Below are 24,056 nucleotides of genomic sequence, written 5' to 3'. Positions count from 1 at the left end.
TATAAAAAAGAGAAAAGCAGTAATACTTGCATTTGAGAAGGTAAACCAGCAATTATTTGGATTTTTTGCTTGATCAATAACCTAAATAATTAATTTATTATCAAAATTGCTGTTAATTACTTATCATTCATTATCATTGACTGATCAATCATTGCCTAATTGTTTCAGCACTACAACAAGTGTAATTTGATGCCAGAAGGTGGGTGGCTGTGAATGCAGAGGGATGGCACTTATGACATGGCGGTAAAGACACTTGCAGAATTAGTTTGCATTTAATGGCTACCAACATGGTGGTCACCATTTCATCCACATTGTTACAGGGTACCAGGTTTTAATCAGTTAAAGAAAAATAGGTGACCAATTCCTAAAACAACACAAAATTGGCCATGTGCTATAAGATTTATAAAATAAGGAGACTTGGGAGACCACAAGACTTGCCGAGCACAGTTTGTTTCCTATTTTCATGTTTAAGATTATAGTAAAAACAGAAAAAACAGAAAATAGTGTGGTGAATACATCATTATCCTTTCCACATCCCCTCAGGCTTGTTTTTGTGAGAGATTGATGTTTGTACCTCTTGCACTTTCCCTTTGGAAATATTCATCAGAAGTGCTGGCTGCATTCACTTCATAACCTCTTCCTCCATCTCGCTCTCAGTATATTTCCCTCTCCCTCCCTCTCCTCTAATGGCTTAAGTCTTCCCTGGGGGAAAGATAGCCAGGGATGATGCTTCTGTGGATGGTTTTAGAGTTCCTGAAGGTCTTTCTTGTCATGGGAACAATATAAAAATGATAAAGCTGGATTTTTCAGGGCTTTCTTGATGTATTTCATTTTGTCAAAGCCAGATGACTGCTTTCTGCTTGGATATGGCCCTGGTCTGGTTTTGAATCATATTCACAAGCTGTCTCTCCTAGTTATCCTGTTCTTTATTGCCTCTACTGTATTACTTCTTGCCTTAGCTGGATGCCCAGATGAGAATCACAACTAAAGTCTCCTGAAGCACATCTAACACATTTATACTTTTTCTCCTAGAGGTGCAGATATTTCTTATTTTATCATGAATAATAGCATTGCAAATTAAACTGTCACCTGTCACTTCCATTAATATTTTTACATTTCTGTATTGGCAATGACATGCTTTTATTTGTTAATTTCATATATTTTTGTCACAATAATTTGTTTAACACACACAGTACCACATATGTTGTGTCCATGTGTGTATCTGTATGCATGCTACTAACATGTTAATAACACATTTGACAGCAGAAAATTATGGGAGCAGAGCATAGTCATGGCCATCTCTGCAGATTTATCAGATGAAGCATGATCTTAGATAGTAGCAGAGAAAATGAGATGTCACATTTTAAATATAATAGGCTGGCACTCACAGAATGCAATAATGTTTGATGAACGCAGGTCACGGTGAAAAATACAGAATTGCCATAAATAATAACAGACTTTTTCTTTCTCCTGTTTGCTGAGCACTTTATAAATCTCTTTGACATGCAGCACTTTCTAACACTACGTTTTCTTGATTCAAAGCACTGGTAAAGATCAACTATATCCACATCTGTTCTTTCCAATATGCTTTATACACCCACTGTTTACTCTAAGGGCCACCTTAGACGTTGATGGCACCCTGATAGGACTGAATTAATAGTTTGATCCAAATAGTCACAAATACCTTTCTATGGTCATGGATTAAAAGTGTAGATTGTATCTCATGTCCCAAAAAAGAAAAAGTGAACAGAATGGAGGGAGGCTGTTTTTGTCCAAATTAATAATAATAATAAATAATTTTGTTTTGCATGCCTTTTATATTCAGGCAGGCAAACAGGTCAGGGGTAAAAAAAAGGTGAGAAGGACACGGCGGACCCCCGACCCTCTAGGGGGAAGACCATTTTATACATTTTAAAATTAAACACATCAATCTGGTGCACTTTGAAAGCATAATTAAGAGGTTAGATCTATGTAGAATCTGTGCTCTTGTAAATAATGCTGTGTTCTTGTATGTGATTGAACCATAAACACACTTTTGTATAGCATACATTTGAGTCATAAAAATAAATTAAACAAACGGGATTACCTGTGTTGAACTACTTTATTTTCTATGTATTACCGGTAGGCTAGCTAGGGGACAGGGTAGGGATCAACTTGACAAATAAAAAAATGATATTAATGTTTTCTGTTCTAACTCTCCCTTCACAAAAAGGACAATATTTGCATACTAAATTTGGACATTTCATTTTATAAATACTTACAACATATAGAGCATCCAATCTGTACATTTAATATTAATTTTGTGAAACAAGGACCTTAAGCACTAATTCTTTGAAAAGTACACAACAGGTGTCAAAGGATGAAATTCTCATTCTGAAGAAGAACGTTATTAGACCGTTCTGTGAGACAGCAAAGGCAAGATGATTTCCAGCTTAAGTCAAAAGCATCACTTAAACCTAACAAACATCCAATAAACATCATTTTTAATCTCATTCTATTGATCCAAAGTGCAGCAGATCAAATAAATTAACAGCTATTGAATTAAAATAGTTTCTACTAGATGATACCTGACAGGTCATTTGGTGAAAATAAATTACAAATATACTTTGGGCAAAAGAGTAAAGGTTATCCAGCTCACTGTTAAATTTAAAGTTAAACAGACAACTTGTCATGGTGGACAATAAGATATTTACGGTATTTCCTAACTCTCCCTATCTCCATTTTGACAAACTTTGCTCCCTGATTTGGGACATTTAATGTTCCTGAGCTTTGAGATGAACAGCTCTAATGCCCTCTGGGCTCGACCCAGTGATGGAGACCCTCAGTCTAACGTTGTTAGCTAACACGTAACTTAGCTAACATTAGCAAATTATCACGTTAATTATCAATGATAACTTCTTCAGTAACGCTATCCGTTTGCTGTCGTACATTGATAATGATAAAAGTGTCTTGACTAGTGGATAACTGCAGTTGATACTGTGTCATTACTTACCAGAAACAATGTTGTCAGTGAGTATCGGGACATGGATGTATAATAAGTTCTCGGATCGAGCCGTGAACTTTACAATGCATGTCTCCTAGCATGTCAGTGTGTGAGACTGCGCGAGTACAGTGGAGTCGGGGTTTCTTCTTTGGTGTTAATTCGGGGTGGCGTGGGAAGCATTAGCACAGAACACACAAGAGAGTAAAAATATTTTCGGTTCATTATAAAATTGAGGCTGGACCCCCCCTCAAATATTTTCTCATTGGATCTGCACAAATCACGTAGGTGACCCATTTTGGTTTTAAAACGGCGAATTTCGCCGAAAGGTGAGGAGTTTCCTTGCCTGTATATTCTTCATCCAACTTCCTTTGTCCTTACTATTCAGAAATACAAACTGGTTGTCAAATTGCTCCACAGATGGATTTTGACAAACATGTCCATGTCACAAGGACATACTCCTACAGCAACACCTCATGTCTTATATAATGGAACACTTAACATTGTGCAGCAGACTGAAATGACATGAAAAAAACTAAACTTTGGAGAACTATATTTGCAGTAATACAAATTGCTGTAGGTATGTTTTAGCATGACTCACTGTGCCTGAAGAAAAAGCTGTCTACCCAGTTCTGCAACACAGAGCTGTTTGTTAGTAGACATAATGTTTATGGAGCATTTTGTTGATGAGCTGAATCTTTCTTTCCTTCTTTAATAAAAAAAAATAAATAATAAGGTGTACATGTAGAAACTGAACCATCAACTAATATGTCCAGTGAGCCTCCAAATATAAGAACAGCAATTTTAACAAATGTAATGCCATTTAAGAGGAGATACAGCTCGGCTGATGAACACTGTTGCCCATCTCGATGAATACATGAACAAGCATTTATCAAGAGGGTGCAACAAAACCACTGGGGGGTAATATCATTAAGATAAAAAAGATAAAACTGTATTTATCCTGAGGAACAGTGTTGTGCAGCAGTTGCAGTACAAAGTGCAACAATAAATGCAAATGCGTGCAAATACACAAAATATGAACAGTAAATATTATCAGGAAGGTGCAAAAACCAAATATGCAAAACAATATCCCAAAAAGTAAACAGTTAACAGTGAGGATCATGAATAAACAGGTAGCAAGAACAAAAGTATATAGCCCCACTAGAGGCTGCTATGTCCATTAGTTGAATATTGCATAGAATGGACTTCATACTCCTGATTTGGCAGTAAAAAATAGAATTTTCATCCATGGCAAATTTCATTAACATTCAATCGTTACTTTGCAAGGTATCTCATTAGGATCCAAACATTTGGCCAAGAGGATAACAAACTCTTCTGGAATTTGAATATCCATAATTAATGTCATGGCAATCAAGTGTACAGTATATTGTGTCTTGGTTTTAATTAAAGTATTTGTTAGATAGAACAATAAGTGACACTGCCTTACTTCCAGCTTTGTGGGGCTCTCACAGAACTTTCCCCAATTTGTGAAATACTGACATTTTGTCACGCCGACATGCACAGGACTGGCTTTCAAAACAAAGTACAGAGAAGCTTGGATTACACACACACACACACACACACACACACACGGGTTGTATGTGTGTCCCTTTTTACTGAAGGGACACTGCTGCCCAAACAAGTTTTTTGCTACATTAGAGGGGCTCCCCTTTCCACTTGCTTCAAAAAGATCTGGTTAATATCAAAAAATCTGTTTTAAGCCACTGCACTGTTGAGAGTACATAATGACATTGCCTTGTCTGTAGATGCCGGGAATCCTACTGTTTTAGTGCTCTTGGACCTCACAGCGGCTTTTGACACTGTGGACCATGCAGTCCTCCTCTCTCGCCTTGAGCATTGTGTAGGCATCAGAGGCACGGCACTTGAATGGTTTAGCTCCTATTTGGCTAATAGGAGCTTTTCTATCATGATTGGTGACCTCTTCTCGTCAGCTGCTCCTCTCTCTTGTGGGGTTCCCCAGGACTCAATTCTTGGCCCCATTCTGTTCTCTTTATATATGCTGCCTTTAGGGGCTATTATAGGAAAGCATAAACTGTCATTTCATTGTTACGCAGATGATTTGCAAATCTATTTGCCTATTAAAGCAAATGACAGTGTCGCACTAAACTCCCTGCTTAGGTGCATCACTGATATTAAGCTGTGGCTTTCAGAAAACTTTCTTAATTTGAATGAAGATAAAACGGAGTGTATTATTTTCAGTACTTCAGGCACGCAAAATGGTCCAGCTTTGAGTTTGGGAGCTCTAGCATCCTACACTAGGTCAGCTGTCAAAAATTTGGGGGTTACTTTTGATTGCAGCATGAAATTTGACAAGCAGATCAGTGATGTTGTTAGAATGAGCTTTTTCCAGCTTCGTCTCCTGGCTTAAGTTAAGCCTTTCCTCAACAGGCACGATCTAGAAAAAGCAATTCATGCCTTTATTAGTTCTAGGTAGGATTATTGTAATGCTCTTTACGTTGGTCTGAATCAGACCTCCATCGCACGTCTTCAACTTGTGCAAAATGCAGCTGCTCGCTTTTTAACAAACACATCTAGACGTGCACATATCACTCCTGTTCTCTACACCCTTCATTGGCTCCCTGTGCGTTTTAGAATCGATTTTAAGATTTTATTGTTTGCTTTCAAGGCCTTAAATGGTCTGGCCCCGGAGTATTTGTCCGAAATTTTAACTTTGCGGGAGCACAACCGGTCATTGCGGTCTTCAAACCAGCGACTTTTAGAAGTGCCAAGGGCTAGATATAAACGGTGGGGTGACCAGGCTTTTGCAGTTGCTGCTCCGAGACTCTGGAACAAGTTACCCCCTGATATCCGCACTATTACAGATGTAGCTCTTTTTAGGTCCAAACTTAAAACGCATCTGTTTAGTCAGGCTTTTAATACGTAGCAGTGGTGTGACGATTTCATTCTTCTGTTTCTCTGTAACTATTTCTGATTTTACATGTTCTTTCTTTATATTGTATGATATGTGTTTTTATTCTTGGTTTCGATGTTAAGCACTTTGGATACCTGCTGGTTGCTGTAAAGTGCTATATAAATAAAGTTTGATTGATTGATTGATACAACACAAATTCCACTTCAAATATTGAATACACACAACACAACTGAAAATGTAACAACCTGACAACATGCCTAATTCTGAGGACAGTAGTTAATTAGGTGCATAAGCCCCGCCCCTGACACAAATCAAAATTATAAGGACTAACCCAATTTGTGAGGACAGTAGCTATACAACACACAAAACTGTCACTGAAGTGCATTAAAGGGTCAATCATGATTAAATGGAACATGTCCAAACACATACACTTAAGTGAAGGCAATGTGCATTAAAAGGACACACCTAACATATGAGGACAGATTTTAACAGACAATATAACTCTCTAAATAAGAGACTCTCTGTCTTTTTATATTTATATTGTTATAGATACATAAATAGATATAGATAGGTCAATGTGTGCAACCACTTTTATTGTCTGATTTATGTCTTTTGCCCCTTTGAGGGCATGAGTGATTAACCTTCAAAGTCATTGCAAATACACCTGGTATTTAATATGGTACACATGCAGCAATGACATCTCTGATGCAGTAGGAGGACCACTTTAAAGTGCAGTGGTCTCTTGAAATACAATGCTATTTGTGTGATATGACTGGTAATCTACATCCAGTATGACCTTGTAAAAGACAGCTTATACAAACAGACAAATTACATCAGTCAGTGAAAAAGGTGCCATTTTAATACAGACAGCAGTTTACAAAAAAACTGAGGCATCAGCGGAAACTAGCCCTTTTTTAAGAACAACAAAGAACTACAACATAATTGCATCATAACAGCAACATAACACTTTATTGGCTGGTTTTCTTTTGCAGAGCTTTGCCCCGATTTCTAACAAAGTATGTGATGTTTTGAAGTGACCGCCTATCAAGATCAGGATGTTCAGCGTTCTTGCACTGCTGGCATTCAATTCTTGTGGCCAGTTTTCCCTTGGCAATGTGCTTTTTAAAAGGTCTCATTATAGCTGCATCCTCTTTTGGGGACCACTGCCTTTTCTGTTGCCTTCTTTGATCCTGTCTCTCCGGGCAATTTCCAGGAGAAACTACAAAAGTGATAAAACACATTCGGTCAAGTCAGTGGAAATCCACATGCCTAGAGTTAACACCTATGCACAGAAATGTTGTCACCTAGTAAATCGACAACTTCAAAGTGTTGTAAACTAGCCATGCACAAATTTTTCAGCTATGACAAGGTAAAATCAGTTTTGCATTCTATCACCCATTTAACAGTATCCATACACAGTCCTTATGTATATGAAGCTATTTGGCGAGAGAGATTCTCCAGTCAAGTCCCCTGTCCTGTTCTGTCCAGATATCACACTTGTAATACCTGAATATTGCTCAGACAACATTCATCAGGTAAGTTTAAAAAAATATTCTTGAGTTTTATATTTTTGTGAAAAGGTTAAAGATATTCTGAGTACTGTGTATACAGAAACAGTCCTTAGTGTGTTTGTACTGGTCAGGTGTATACACTGTGAGGACTGTGTATGGATACTGTTAAGTGTTTTATTGGAAATAGGATTTGGTTCCTTTGAAACTTGGTTTCTCACCTTTAGTATATCCTTGTAATATTAGATGCATAACAATTTCAAGTGGTTCACAGAATCTATTTATGGTAAGATTATTTAGAAATGGATTTTCAGGGCTAAATGGTATACATAAACAGTCCTTAGTGTGTATGTACTGGTCAGGTGTATACACTGTGAGGACTGTGTATGGATACTGTTAAGTTTTGTATTGGTGTGTATGCAAAGATTAATTTTTACACTCACTATCATTATTACACTACATTCCTGTCTCATTTACTGTATATGAACACATACAATAATGAAATTAAAAAGTGTTTTTACACAAATTGTTAATTCAGTTTTATTTTGTATTATGGCTAAAAACATAAGAAGCAATCAGTTTAGTTTCTATTGCAATACCTAACTCCTTTCTCTTGTAATTACATATTATTATACAATGTCACTGTCAATTAAATCTGATACACCACATCCACACAGGGATGATACAAAGTAGCCTGGGTTTTTTAAAAGTTTTGATTTAAACACAGAATTTAAGTGATTTTTTTCCACTTAAATTTTTGTGGCTCTAATATTATAGAGAAATGCTGATACTACTAATAATACTAAATACCTAACAGCATATATACGGAGTCACATTTTCCAATAATCTTACTATGGAGGGATAATGTCCAAATACACTGTCCTCAAAGTGTCTACAACTGACCAGTACATGTACAATGAGGACTGTGTATCCATACCCCTCCCTCAAATGTCAACATCTAGTAAAAACTGCTTTGCAACTGAAAAGATATGATGTCAATATCAACATTAAATAGAGATTAAGTCACCTTTTCAACATCTTTGAGGCTGTCGGATGCCAAGACCGCATGGTGACCCTCTGCCTCTGTTGAAATCTTGTGTAGAAAAAAGGGGGAAATTATCATTAATTAACCAGTAAGGCACAATAAGATTATGCTTGTTGATATGGAGTGAGGTAACAACTTCATTTTCTATACAGGAGTAAGATAAGTCCTCTGGTATACAGTATGGTCACATGAATAGTTGTACAGCCATTCACAGAAATTTAGTCAGTACAGCACAGTGACATCCAGTGTTGAAAAAATTACTATTGTTTCTGATATCCTAAAAGCTAACAATGATGATAATGTAGTGAAATGATGACAGTAAGGGGAAAAAATCATCTTGACATACACATCAATAAAAAAACACTTAACAGTATCCATACACAGTTCTCATAGAGTATAAACCTGAACAATACATGTAAGCTGAGGACTGTGTATCGAAACCGTGAAATATCATTACTGTAAAAACTGCTTTGCTACTGACAAGATATAATGTCAATATCAACATTCAAAATGCAGTCACCTGTTCAACATCTTTGAGGCTGTCAGATATCACGGTGGCATGGTGATCCTCTGTCCTAGTTGAAATCTTGCGTAGAAAATAGGGAACATTAAATAACCAGTAATGCAGAAAAAGATTATGCTTTTTGATATATACTGTAGTGATGTAACAACTTAATTATCTATACAGGTGTAAGATAAGTAAGATAATACAGTATGTTTAGATAAATATTTGTACAATCATTTACATACATTCTGTACAGCACAGTGGCATCCATTGTTGAACCAATGACCATAGGTAGTGATATCTTGACCTAATAATAAAATTGTGTACTAAGAAAATGATGTATTATATTGATAAGATGATAATGTAGGGAAAGCATGATACTGAGTGTAAAAAACTGTTTTGTTACTGAAAAGACCTGAGGTCAACATCAACATTGATTAGAAATTAAATCACCTGTTTAACATCTTTGAGGCTCTTAGATGCCACGGCTGCTTGTTCCTCGGTCTCACTTGAAATCTTGTGTAGACAAACGAAAAAAATATCATTAAATAACCAAACATAACAAGACTGTGCTTGTTGATTAAGCGAGGTAACAACACAATTATCTATATAGGAGAAATTAAGTCAGTGCAGCATCGTGACATTGTTGGACAAATTAATGGACAACAAATTAGTGAAATTACTGATATCTTGAAAGCTAACAATACAATTACGCACTAAGGTAAAGATAATGATATAAATGAGATGGTAATGTAGTGTAAATATGATAGTGAGTGTAAAAATAAATCTTTACATACACACCAATGCAAAACTTAACAGTATCCATACACAGTCCTTACAGTGTATACACCTGACCAGTACATACACACTGAAGACTGTGTATGTACAACATTTAGCCCTGAAAATCCATTTTCAATCTTACTACGTACTCACAGTATCTAAATACACTGTCCTCAGAGTGTCTATAAATGACCACTTTAGACATATTGAGGAGTGTATCTGTACCCTCCAATATACTGTCAAAAATGTTTTACAACTGAAAAAAAATCTGTTGACCATAACAACATGCCATGGACATTAAGTCACCTGTTTAACATATTTGAGCTGCATGGTGACCATCTGCCTCAGTCAAATGACTGACAGAAATAGAAGTGGCAGTGGAAGTGTCTCGCTCTTGGAGCTCTTTAATGGTTAGGAAAGCCAGTCAGGAAATGTTTTCTTCACTCTGAAACATTACTACATCACTACAATCCCCTAACATCAGTCACACCTGTATATCTTCACCCACTGCTCCCCTTGTTCTATACATTGGAGAAAGTGACAGACTGACACTGGTCAAAGTGAATATTTTGTCATTCTCATTTCCCATTACTAGCGATAAAGTGGAGAAGCTTGATCCAATGTTGCTGTGTAATAGTGTTTAGACTGCTCTAACACAGAGTTGGCTCATTTAAATCGCCACAAACAAACCAATTAATTTAACACTAATGTTAAAAGGAATGTTGGATTAATGATTTCCGAAATTTGGTTTGTGTTTGTTTACATATTAGAAGTGCCTGTCAACAAAAAAATTTTGTAATTTGGTGGAGGAAAAACAGCACCCATTCATGGGTCTGGGCCATTACATTGAGTGCACTGCATGACAGACAGGAGTCAAACTTCAATTTCATTAAATGAAAATGAAGTGTAGGTCAAGCTGAAATGCACAAATAAGTCATCAACACCTGTGTGGTAATGATAGCAAAGAGTTCACAATCCAACTAGTTTGCAGAGAGAGTGATTTGCACTCAAACTATCTAATCATCTCTGTAACAAATTTCTTTCTGTACCTTTGATCTCCATGGCCGGTTAGAGTCTCCATAATTGTAGGTGATCTCTTCCCCTGGCCTGATGTCCTTGACAGCAAACAAACGGAAATGAGGCTGTCCTTCAACAGTGATTGTCCTCATTCTGCTGTTTGGTTCTATATTGTCGTCATTGACAAGTCTCCCTAAGGAGTCATCCTCTTTTGCTGCATCAACACTGAAAGGCAAAAGATAAGGATGACAAAATGTAAAAGTAGAATGACAGAAGCACACTATGCTGAATGAATAAATAAATCACCACCACAACAATAACTACTACTACAACTACTGAAATTGAGTTTGTATAAAATAGCAGAGTTAGTTTTTCTGAGAAAAATTAAACTTGCAAAAGATGCTACGAATTAAGTATGACAATTCACATACCATAGTTACCTAATGCACCAATGAATGCATTAGGTTGTCTAGCTAGTTTCATATGATAGCACTATCTTCATGCTACATTAAATATTGGGCCCACTACAGCCTCTGAAAGACAGTAATGCTGGCTGAAAACTCATATGAAATCCTTGCCCAGGCTGTTAGTTTAAGATTATAGTTTTGTGTTAAACACAAACTTTCCAACTAGAAACATTTACCCGAGATAAAAACTGCCCAAACTAAGCTAGCGTTAGCATTAGCATTAGCATTAGCTAGTGTTAGCGTTAGCTAAACTAATATAGTGTTAGTTATCAATTGCAGGTAAAAAATAACACTTTAAACTAGCGACCAACATCAACATAAAGTTTGCTAAGTTGCTGGAGAAGAAATGTAGCAGTGTGTTCTTACCTCTTGCATCTCCACTCTTCACACATGCAGGTGCAGGTGACAATGTGTTGGCTCAGCATGATATTGTATTGGTAATTGTAGAATACACATCTTTTCTGATAAAACACATTATTATGGGGACCGTCTGCTGACAACCAATCAAAAGCTGTGAATTTTACACATTGTGTGAATTATTAATGAGGGGGTGCAATACCAAGACCAACCTACAGGGGCGCTGTGTCGATACACAGCTTATACACAAATTCAGATATATGTGAACTATGGAGACTTTTGCTGAAATTTGCTGAAATTTTGAATTCTAGCTTTCTATGCCTATAGAAACACTTCTACATTGTCTGAATTATGAGGACTCTGACCCTGTCCTGTTAATACAAGATGTCCCCATAGTGTGGCGTGTATTCACACGAAATGTCTCCATAAACCACATATGCACACACATACACACAGACACACACAGACACACACACACACACACACACACACACACACACAGGGAGTGTGTCTTCATTCTCTGCTCTGAATGTCATTACTCCACTATATTATTACATAGCAAATATGTTTGCTGCTATATTGATTTTCCGAATGTTGAGTACAGAACCTTTAAAGCCTATGGATTTACCTCCATACTAATATTGCTTGCCAAGTTCTAATGGTAAAAGTGCCATTGTTTTTTGCCTCCACACTGCATGCCTTGCAGCAAAATTATTTCAAGCGGAAAGAACACTTTAAAGTGATGATAAAAGCTCTTCAAACAGACTTACTGTAATATGAGTGCTCAGTTTCACATCTAAATTGCTTTGACCAAAGGAAAAGTCCCAGAAAAAGACCAAAAGTCATTACTTTGTAATGATTATGAATTTCTTAACCATTTGGCTTATTTTTTTCCCATCTGCATGCCATCAAGTTATTATTATACTATTATATATTATTGTTATACTTACCAGACTTGTCCCCACATCTGACCATAGTTATCATATTAAAATCAACCACTCATTAATGCAAAAATCAATGCCAAAATACCATATTACTGCCAGATGTACTTCATCATAAGTGGTATTACTGCATGGTCTGAAGACAGCTGGGATCACTTATGAGGTCTCTGTTAAGCACCAAGAGCTTTGACACAGTTTTTTAAAAAGCACATTTTTGCTGCTGTGTGCGTTTTCTTTGCTACTGCTTTTGTGTTTGAATAATGACCGAATACAACTGTTAATTCTCGCAAGATAAGGTTGCTATCACTAATGTAGTTTGCTACTAAGATACAAATGAACCTAAAAACTGGGTGCAAAATAACTATTTCTAGTAGGTTCACTGCAGTCAGTATCCATTTCTGTAGCCTATTTAGAACAAGAATGTGTTGTTGGTGAAGTAGAATTGCAAGGGAAGTACTGTAACTCTGGTAAGCACCATGCAAGATACGAAGCAATGAGGGTAATAATGATTAGTCTGTTCATTTGAAATGGTGGTTACATTTTTTAGTACATTTTGAAAGCTTGAGCATGTTGCTGTGTATTTTACAAAACAACATAAAAGGTCCTGCTAAATCACAATCAAATATTCAACAAAGCTATTTGGAATATGTTAAAACTGGGTGTTCTTTGATCTTTTAAAAGCATAAACCTCCCCTATGTTCTGCTATGACAGATACTTTTTTTTTTCATTTAAAAATTTCATTTTATATTATTACCTTCATTCATTGCCTTTAATGCACATTTTCTATTCCCTTGTGTTAATTTCAGTTCATGGTATCACAAGGGATCCAATTGCTCCTAAGAAGACTTCAACACCAAGGACAGAAAGTGACTGGGACAATGACAAATGTAGGATATCTGATTCAATATGAAACATGGGAGAGCCTTATGGGAAAAGAACATTGAAAGCAGCACAGTTACAGGGCAGAGCATCCCCTATAGGCCCCATCCTGTGTCACCGCTGGGCAGCAGCTCCACCACCACACCTGTTTCTCCACAACAGAAAGGTAGCCTCCTAACCTTGCCCACACAGCCTTAATCTTCCAAATGCTGCTTGAGCATTTGAATTTCTGCACATCAATCTCAGGGCCCCGTCCTGCCTTGATTAATGGTCCCCATCTATCACGGCACCATGTGGTGCGCAGGCCTTGCCCTGCCAGACAGCTTTGCTTTAGAATAATGGGCACACTCCATCCCAGTCCCTACCATGCAATGATTGTGCATCTTTGTGATCTATCTGTCAAGCCCCTGTGTCAAAAGGCACAACAGGGGACAGTGCAGGTGGAAGCAATCGGGACAAGGGAGGCATTGCTGCATGCCATGTGTACAGTATGCAAAAGAATGCCTTTTATTGTGGCTAGCTGTGCTGACTGATAAACAGCGATATATTTCCTCACAGATGACGCCATCTCTCTCATTCAGTCACACGTGGGAGCATGAAGCCTTGGAGACATTCTGTCTGCCATCAATAACAGTGGCAGGGGAAAGCAAAGCCACTAATAGTGACTCCAGGTTCTATTCATCTATGGTCCTTCTTTTGTTTCTCTAATATTCCAAACTAAATTAGACACATGTGAGTGCTCAGTTGTACATATGCCCAAACTCACTGTCTTATGAACACACATGTTGGCTGAGTAGTTCCTTTCCAACAAGCCACAAACATACTGCATGGATGCCATAACAGTGGTTTAAAAGGTACTTCACTCTGTTCAGGAAACATTGGTGTTCATCAATATTCTGAAAATAATTAGCTGCAATTATGTCTGCCTCTCACCAAACCAATTACATGCCACATGATCAAGCCCCTTATATGGGCACACCAGTATTCAGTGGAGTCAAGAGCTATTCATGCTTTTAAACAAGCCATTCATCACTGTCATGAGTATTCTCCTCACTCTTGATGGAGCTTTTGTGTGTCTTATTACAGGCAGACAGGAGAACAAAAAACTCCTAGTCCCTATGCAAAACACACAAACCAGGCAGAAATGTGTCTTTCTTTGATTGAGAACTCGTTCATAACAGCAATAATTAAGGTGCCATCATATTGCAGCCTTTTGCATGGCAAAGGAACAAGTGTGACCACAGTTACACCTCGGATCTAACCAGTACATCTCGGTTTCCACAATATTCTCTGGTATTGTTTTTTAAATGTCGCAGCCCTATTACATTGCCCACTGGGATCAGCACTGATTTGTGGGAGTATTGTGTTGCTGCCTGTTGCTGACATTTCAACTGGCTGGATATTGCTGCTGTATTCCCCAAACATCACCCACTGGTCCACTGCTCATGTCAGTCTATTCCAGGCGTGAATATGTCCTCCCAAAAGATCATAGGACAATGAGGGAATTGAGTGTGAATAGGAGAAAAGTTTGATTGATGCCCTTAAAGACTTAATACTTCGCAGCAGGGGTCTCTTGATACATATCATGTAAATATATCTGAACGATTTTTTTGTAAATTTTATAAAAAAAGGTTAAGAATCTGTTAATACACATTGAGTTCTGTGGTTAAGAAAACCTAATCAATGATTTAACTTTATTTTTTTATTTTTTAGCTTGAGACATATAATCAATAAAGATAACATACATAACAGTATAAATTGCACACATAAAATGGGGTTTGTGTTATTCTGGATGTAGGTGCCACTCTGACAGCTGAAGCAGGGAAAGAAGCCCAAACATGCATGCACTCACTTTTGACCTTACAGGAGCTGGTGTGCACTGGATGACACATATATCATAAATCCTGCACTGCTTTGGCCAATGAAGTCGCAAAAATACTATGTGTGCGGGTTAAGAAAAATAAAATCACTTTTCTAGCCATGCCTTATGTCTTGCCTATATGAAACTAGGGCCATGAGAGTCAAGAGAGAATATGGTGACCCACAAACAGGTAGGCTCTGGGCTCACTTACAGCCATATTCCTTTCTAAGCATTAAAAAACAAAATATTTAGTGTGTTGTGTAAAGACACAATAGAAATGATCTCATTATTACATTACAAGTCTTTTTTTCTATAATGAGATGAAATCATGGGGAGAGGGGTTGTTTAAAATTTCAGTTGAAATGACTTTGTTTTGTTGCAATTAGTTCAAATAAATTGATAATTGCATGAAAGTATGAATGACATTTGGAGGACACAGCCAAACAGAAAGCTCTAATGAGCATTGACTTTTGCTTGCCAGGGTTGAATACAAAATGTATGCCGTTTGTTTGCCAGTGTGAGTCCTATTTTGTTTTCATTCAAAATTCGGTAGGTATGTGTGTTTTATGTGAGCTGGGCACCATTAAATTGTGAATTCTATACTACATACGCCATGTACAAAACCATGGACTGGGCAGATAGCAGGCATAGACTGAGTGAGCGAGGAGAAACCTCCTGTACAGCTCATCAAGGTTTTAGGGAAGAGGCAAGGGACTGATGCTGGTGCAGTGTCAGCTAAACATATTGCCATCGGGACAGAGGATAACCATGAGAGAGTCAGTGGATGGTGTGTTGTTAATGAAAGTTACAGATTGTAATAGACTGGTTATGGGAAGATTTCCAAATACGTCTGCAGTTGTTTACAATGACATACAATAAGCCAACAACTGTACAGCTACAGCTAGGTGAATTAAAAGTTGGCCTGTTAGTGTTCTGTCTGCTGTCATAGAGATATGGTTACAGTATGTACTAGAGCTGTCAATCTTCCTCTATAATAGCATTCAAATTTCATTTGTTAATTATTATCAATTATATAATTGTTCTAATTATATTTGAATATGTAATGCCCAAATTCAGCCTACTATCATTATTTACTACACTACTTAGGCTTATGCATTGCCAATGCCACTATTAGCATATGGTTGTTGTTAGATGTTCTGTCCACTACAGGAACTTAAAAAAATTAGCATTTCTGGCACAGCACTTTGTTTAGATAAATTTCCAACCACGAGCACACAGCCGCAAACACAAATCCACAGAGAACCCTGTAAATAAACAGTATCTAACAAGTGGAGGGAAGCAGCTCTGTTGTATAGGCTAACGGTGTTCAGTTTGCACGACAGTACGTTAGAAAGCACAGGTGAAATGTCATAAGGGACTGTTCATTATTTATTTCAGAGGCCACCGGAGGAGTTTTGGGTCCTTTAGTCAAAATAGACCTGACCATCCCTTCACCAGCAATAAATTTTGGATGACCCTCCAAAATAATATGGAAAAAAGGGATGACCCTCCCCAACAATTTATTGATGCCTTCTGTACTGGTTCGCGCTTGGCAAAGACATACAGATAGCCATTGATTTTTTACAGCCATGATAAACCTCTGCATAAATAAAACAATAAAACATTGAGACCATTCAGCAAAGCACACTGGGTAATTCAACACTGGTTGCTATGGACTCATCACTAGGCTTCCTCAGTCATTGTATATTTCAGCATATAGGTAAAGCTGCCAAAGCTGAACATTATATATATATATATATATATATATATATATATATATATATAATATCACCGGGACCGAAAGGATATTTGAGTCGGGTATGGCTGCAGCCTGGAGACCTCCCGTCTTGGTGGAGTCCGCAAGTTTTGACTTTTCAAAATAAAAGCTTGCGTCTGGGCCGTTATGTTTTCGTACAGTGTTTTGGATGTTTTTTTAACTAAACAGTATGGCAATCATGCTAATGAATACAATTATTTTTTCATCAGATGTCTTAGTTACAATATGATGGAGCTAGCAAAGCAGTTTTGTGTTTATATGTGCGAGCGGGATTTATTTAGTTTGGGAAATCCCACGGTCTCTAAAGCTACAGTTCAAATTGTCTGGCTGACTAAATAGGGAGGGAACCATCTGCTAGCGATAGGGGCCGAGACTGAGAGAGCTACATGGAGCTACATGGATAAATATGCACCAAACAAGCCACTTTGAAATGTTGCCGTTCTCAATACAAAAGTTGGGTGACCCTCCCCCCTAGACAAAAAAAATTGATTGAACCTCCCCTCAACAAAGAATAAAAAGACATGACCCTCCCCTATTTTCCTCCGGTGGTCCATTCCATGAATACCGAACAGTCCCTAAATGGAGTATAATTAGCATTAGCCACCATGCTAATGACATTGATTACAAAACCAAACGGTGCTGTCACTACTATTTTAGTCGTTCATTAGCAACCTGTTTCTTCCCAATTGTCACGTTAACGAGAATACAGCTTTTAGAAACTAATTGAGTTTGCTTCGACTTCATATGGAACCGTGGAACGGTTTCCCTGAGATGCTTAGTTGAAGGGTAAACCAGTTTAGCCAGGATATAGCATTTGCTTTTCTTACCTTAATCATCAAATGGTTTATTCATGAGGCATCACTGAACCTCTGTCATCACTCTGTACCTGGGTCAGTATCACATCACCTGCTGTCTGCCTTAGTTTGCTGCACTGACATGGCAGCTGCCGTGTTCACAGGGAGGAACAGACAAGGAGGCAGAATTGGTTTCATCCACACATTACTCTATTTGGGATGTGGGATGATGAAAAATAGGTGCAGGTCACCAAGTCATACAGTTCTATATAAACTGGAAGAAAATAGGCTTGGTATCACGGATGGAGAGAAAGCTTGCTAGCCAAACTTTTAGCAAGCCTTCATCACTTGGCCTTGAGGTCTTTCCTGCAGACAGCAGGGATGTCACAATCACTCTTGTACTGTCTGGAGCACTTAAGACAATTGCACAGGTACAGGGAAAACAAGCAGTGGATGATCTCAACAACACCTACAGAAAGTTGATTTACTCTCCAAAGCAGGACTCCCAAATGTCAGTTCATTCATAACTTACAAGAAGAATGGAGGAGGAGGCAGAAGACGTGGAAGGATGTGGGTGATTGTTAAGTGTAAATAAACTGCATTATTCCACTTTTATAGATGGGGCAGATCCTTGCAAAAGTCAATAGATGTGTAGTCAGTTCAGCACTCCAACAACCTTTAGCTACTTTACTTAATGGCTTAAATGAGGTTCTTTGCATTTTGCAACAGGGTTAATGAATTTAGCACTTCATGGTTTTCCTACTGTATACTTTTTTATGTTTTTAGAACGGTATAAGGCAGAAAACACTTTTGGATTTGTCCATCACTACCAGCCGCGACGCTGGGATTGTTTTCATCTTGTGAATCTGTGTGTGTGTGTGTGTGTGTGTGTGTGTGTGTGTGTGTGTGTGTGTGTGTGTGTATGTGTGTGTCATCATGGCCAAATGTGGTCCCGGAGACACCTACTGTAGCAGGAACTACCACAGAGGTGGTTTTGAGTACTTTGCTAGGTGTTTATATTTCTGTCTGTCTGTGGACAGATTTTGTCACAGCGATAGCGTCACAACTGTGCAAGATGCAGAAATGTACAGGTGTGTAGTTGAGATGGAAATGAAGGCCAATATTGAAGATGGGTGTGGTCCAACCAAGGGCGCCGGAAGAAGGGGTATAGGAAGTAAAGAAGGGTCCCTTCCCCCTCCCACTTTACGCCCGTGGTGCAATTTCGACAGCTGGGCATAGATGACATATCTTGACAATCATTATCTCAACAACTCAATGAAACATACACATTTAATTATTGGATGCTCTAAAGGTGAGGATACAAGGTGAATGCAGATTCATACGTCTGTACACAACAGTCACTGTATTGCTTGTTAAGTTGTACGTTTGTCCGACAATTACATATAGTAAAATGTGTCTACAAGGCCAGGATTTGCAATTGATGCCATACATCTAATGAGCCAGTATTTGCAATTTGTAACATATTAGAAACCAAAGAGCTAGCAAAGACAAACTAACTAAAAAAACTATTAAAAACTAATAAGGTGTTTCTATTTTTACATTCAGTTTGTATGTTTGTGATGATGCAAGAAGACCGTCTTTGGCTGAGTAGTGAAACCCCTTGGATTCCCTGGAGTGGGCCTGGCTGTAAATTCAGTGTGGAAATGGGTGCAGATTAGAGCTTCATTAGTCAAGGCTTTAGCAGCCATGTACTGCTCTTCCCCCCCCTCTCCATCTTTGTTTCTCTCACATAACACGTGTATTCAAACAGAAAAACACATAAACAGAAAAGGGATGAAATCATTTAGAAGATACAGAAGGCAATGCTGCACACATAGAAACATGCATACTGTTCCTCATTGTTCTGGAAAAAAAAAGAGGTTTATTTCTGAAAATGTAAGCACCTTGTTTCTTTTATATCGCCATCTGTAATCCAAGGCCTTTGCCTCATCCTGCTGTAGTGTATATGAAATATCACATACAGTTTATACTATCGCACACATACATATAGTACCTTGTTCTTTTATGTCTTGCATTATTGTGCCTTCTTTTCCACATACGTACATACTTCTTCTATGCTGTATCTTTAGTCGTTAATCCTACCTGTGTATGATGTATTCTATGGTATGTCATCTTGTCATATTGTGTATGACTTGGCTTTCTTTTAACTAATCTTTTTACATTTTTCTATGCCTCCAAATTGTAGAGTATTTTAATTACCTGAAAACTGCATTTAGTGAAACACATTTCCTGCTGTGTAGTATAAATCAAATAACCAATAACTTGCTCAATTACTTTCATCATAATTGTAATATGCTGTGACAGATAGAAGTCATAGGAATGACAAGTAACAGTAATGTTTCAAAAAGCAAGATGCTCCTCTGCTACAGGCATTAATAATGTACTTTCAGTTGTACTGCAACATTTATTTGACATCCACAGCTAAAAGAAGTGCTTCTCAAGTGATAATAAAACAAAAAAAAGACAAGTGTAATCTAATCACTGCATCAGCATTAGGAGACACCTGTGGTGACAGAAATTGTGATATGTGTGCTCAAATCCTCTGGACCCTTATGTTTGGAGTATGGTGTTTGGAGTTTCCTGAGGCAATTAGCTTAACATCACATATTCCTCCACGGGTGACAGAACATACCCTGTGGCAGACTTGCCACATATTCATTCTCTCCTACACAGAAGCCAGAAATATTTAGCTTCTTATTATTCATGATACTTTTACAAACTCTTGTTTTTGACAGGGGGGCTCGAAGAGGAGGGGAAGGCCATTTTTAAATCTGAGCTGACTCCCACTGCCTGCCAGCATCTCCTTAACATGGCAACAGCCAATGCACACACGCATACAGAGGGAGTAAAAAAACTAAGGACTAATGCCTGCTATTACCATGACATTTGCTCTCTATTAGTCATATCTAAAAAATAAATTGTTTTGGTTTGGTCTTATTTCTATGAAATAAGTGGAAATATAGAACAAATCACTCCATGCATTGGCTTAAAGCACAAAAAGGTTTCTCGATTGATTGCAGCCTCCTTACGAGTGAACACTATCTCCCACAGTAGAAGTTAACAACATGATCATGATTGTCATGTATACAAAAAATAATAATTAGTGTTAATACAGAATTAGTTAATTAGAGCCTTTCCTTTTCAGAATACTACTGACTGAAATTAAGGCTTTACTATTTCAAGTTTCTAATAATGTTTTGATTTCAGATGCTGTTCCTTCTTCATTGAAGTTCTCGCCAAAGATTGTTCAACAGTATACACATAACATATTTACACAGTTAAGTATGTGTATGCCTCGTATCTGTACCTACAGGATAATAATACACATGCGTCGGGAGAGAAGAGGAGAACATCAAAGGGAATACAGACTGCCTTTACACAGCCCTGCATGTTTAAAATGCATGCATAATACAATACCAAAAGCCTGAGAAAAAGATTGTAGAAGAATGTTCAGGGTCAGGTCCAACACAAAACAGCATTAGAAGGCACAGCATCCTTTAGTCATGTTCCTCACTGTATGTGTGTGTGTGTGTGTTTTGAGTATATATATATATATATATATATATATATATATATATATATAATAGTGGCAGGAGGAGTCTTATTTCATTCTCTTGCTCCATAATATACAGTAGTTGCATCAATTTCCATCAAACATCAGCAGTGATCTAAGAGGAAATGTGGATATGGGGGTGCTATTGATGTGCTATTGAGCATTTTAATATCTCCCAATGAGGTGTGTGGATGTTTTTTGTCTGTAGCTCCAGAACTGCAGCTAAGCCTGATAACAGGTGAGCAGTATTGTTCTTTTCTTAATACCTCCAATGGGTAAAGCAAGATATGACTCACAGAAACCTCATGATACTGTTTATTTCAACAATCAACAGTAAAGAGTGACAGGAAATTTGGAAGGAAAGACAAGCTTGCTGTAACACAAAACCACCAGGAACTCCCAAAAAAAGATATATTTTAAGGCTAAACATTCCAGACTGGGCATTAGAAGGCAAACTCATAATCCCACAGTGGAACTATGACAGATAAGCTTTTAGGCTTGAGGAAGACATATAGACTCAGAACATAATCTGTAATTCCAGTTAGTCTCCAATAACAAATTTACATACATTAGTCTTTATTAATTAATCGTGACATAATGCCACTTCCACCATAGAAAAGAGATTCTAAGGAGAAGCTATGAAAAAAGATAAAGAAATCCAACCAGGATTATGACATTGTTCACACAAATTTGCTCAGTTGTTTCAGGCAATCGATGAAACAGCCCGCTTGGCCTAAATAGGTATGCAACAGAGAATTCATAATCTGCATTGTCTTCTTTACCAATCAATTTGAAATTAGTTCTTGCAGTTGAACCGGTCTCGGGTGTCACAGCTATCACCAGTAACGTATGTAAAATGGTTCACTCTATTCCTCTGTTGTTTAAGAATGCCATACAATTTAATTTTAGAACCAAAAGTAGATCGAGATTAGCACTTTGAATCTGTTGTACAATCTTCCTTCTCAGCTGCAAATAGCAATCTAACAAGCTGCAAATAGCAATCTAAAGTGTAAAATACACAAATAGTAGAGTGTAATGCAATATATAACATTCAGTTTCTGGCTTTTCTAAATTAAAGCACTGGAAACTAACTATAATGGTAGCAGTGGCTTAATTATCCGAGCAGATTATTTTAGAATGTGTAAACCAAATACCATGTAGACCTTAATGTCTCTGCTTAATTAAATGGCCTACTTGATTAAAAAATGCTCAATCATTTCCAGTTTTGTTATTTGGTTGCATTGTTTCTCTTTGCCACGTTGTCATATATTAATATAAATTACTTTTAACACAGTTAGTGTCGACTTGCATACAGTATCTAATGATACAATATCTATGACCTACAGCTACATAGTTAATTTAATAGACAAAACAGGATGTGCTGATTTAGAGCTGAAGATCTCTGCCCGAACCCGACGGGACCCGACGGATTCCGTCGGTTTCGGTCTTAATTTCTATCATTTTACATGGGCTCGGGCCGGGCTCGGGCTCTCGCTCCAGGTTGCGTGGTAAATGATCGGTCATTCGATTAGCGTGTAAATGGATGCTGAGGAGGTGAAACAGAGGCTGGCTTCTGGAGGACTTATTTTATTTCTTTCTTCCAACTTCCAAGTGACCTATAGCCTACGTTAGTCATGAATAAATTATGTTAGAAAATGTATAAATGACTCATTCTTGACGAAAGACAAAAGAGCTGTGTGCGTGCGGCGCAGTCTCTTTTTTCTTTCTCTCCCTTTTCCGCCAAGTGGTGCGTGTGACCGCTCGCGGTGTGAAGAGCGTGTCCGCGCTATTCTCCAACATGTACTCTAATCATTGCTGATAGACGGCCTTTTGTACAGTCAAAAGTAAACGGGTTCGGGCTTTTAAAAAGCTGTCAATCAAAATGTACTTGTCGGGCTCGGGCCGAATTCTGTCGGGCTCGGGTCTTTTCGGGAAGAACTTTTAAGGCCCGATTACAGCTCTATGCTGAATGCAAACTTCATCAAGTAAAAGCTCTGCTTCCTAGTAAATGATTCCAGAGTCTGTGATCTGAAGACGATGACCATGATAAGTGGTTGCATATTCATCTGTAGTGCAGTAATGCGTGACACCGGTGGAGGTTCCTGGTGAATCAGTGGGCAATTGGCCCCAATCCAAATGCAGACCCTGCATATATTATAATAACCATGCTTGCTCCTGAGACTGTGGGCCATGCTAGAGGCCTGACTTCCGAGCTCAAGCACAGGCAAGGTGACATTAGCTAGCTCTCGCAGATTTGCAGATAATCAAACTCAGAAGTGAAGAACTCAGTGCTGGGGTGACCTCATCCCCCCCTCCCCCCTTCTTCTGTCAAAGAGTCATTTTGAAGATATAGTTGTGGGTAATTTTGCAATTAGTGGTGTGTTCTGCATTTAATTTTCCTTAAAATGAGATTCTGTCAGAGCAAAAGCAATATGAGGGCTGGGGACTGCGTAGGCCAACGCAAGAAGAAATCACGTTGGCCATTATTTGAATTGTTAATGAGAGAGACCTTTACTGGACCTTCCCTGCAATTTAACATACCTTAAAGTGGCCATATTATGCTAATTTTCAGGTTTATAATTGTATTTTGAGGTTGTACCAGAATAGGTTTACATGGTTCATTTTCAAAAAACACCATATTTTTGTTCTACTGCTTATTGCTGCAGCTCCTCTTTTC

General features: G+C 37.9%; 1 protein-coding gene and 1 long non-coding RNA gene across 2 annotated transcripts; both read right to left on the bottom strand.

Annotated features, from left to right (window-relative positions):
• Positions 1-6,422: 6,422 nt before the first annotated feature.
• LOC118495502 lies at positions 6,423-8,556 on the bottom strand. The gene is made up of 2 exons (XR_004897944.1): positions 8,409-8,556; positions 6,423-7,092 (listed from the first exon to the last, which is right to left on the bottom strand). It is a non-coding gene; the product is annotated as an uncharacterized LOC118495502 (long non-coding RNA).
• Positions 8,557-10,693: 2,137 nt separating this feature from the next.
• Positions 10,694-12,037, bottom strand: LOC118495501 (N-lysine methyltransferase KMT5A-A-like). Its single transcript, XM_036003593.1, has 2 exons — positions 11,562-12,037; positions 10,694-10,953 (listed from the first exon to the last, which is right to left on the bottom strand). Exons 1-2 carry the CDS (start codon positions 11,618-11,620, stop codon positions 10,728-10,730), a joined length of 285 nt encoding a protein of 94 aa, XP_035859486.1. The 5' UTR covers positions 11,621-12,037; the 3' UTR covers positions 10,694-10,727.
• Positions 12,038-24,056: the final 12,019 nt, after the last annotated feature.

Source organism: Sander lucioperca, chromosome 7 (genome assembly GCF_008315115.2).
Source record: "Sander lucioperca isolate FBNREF2018 chromosome 7, SLUC_FBN_1.2, whole genome shotgun sequence".
NCBI classification, from domain to species: domain Eukaryota; kingdom Metazoa; phylum Chordata; class Actinopteri; order Perciformes; family Percidae; genus Sander; species Sander lucioperca.
Note: the sequence above shows the minus strand (reverse complement) of the source record. Positions and strands in the feature narration are given on the sequence as shown.

Coding starts and splice junctions, on each gene's coding strand:
- LOC118495501 (XM_036003593.1), bottom strand. CDS start 11,620: ATGCTGAGCCAACACATTGTCACCTGCACCTGCATGTGTGAAGAGTGG. Junction 10,954..11,561: donor GAAGAGTGGAGATGCAAGAG/GTAAGAACACAC, acceptor TTTGCCTTTCAG/TGTTGATGCAGCAAAAGAGG.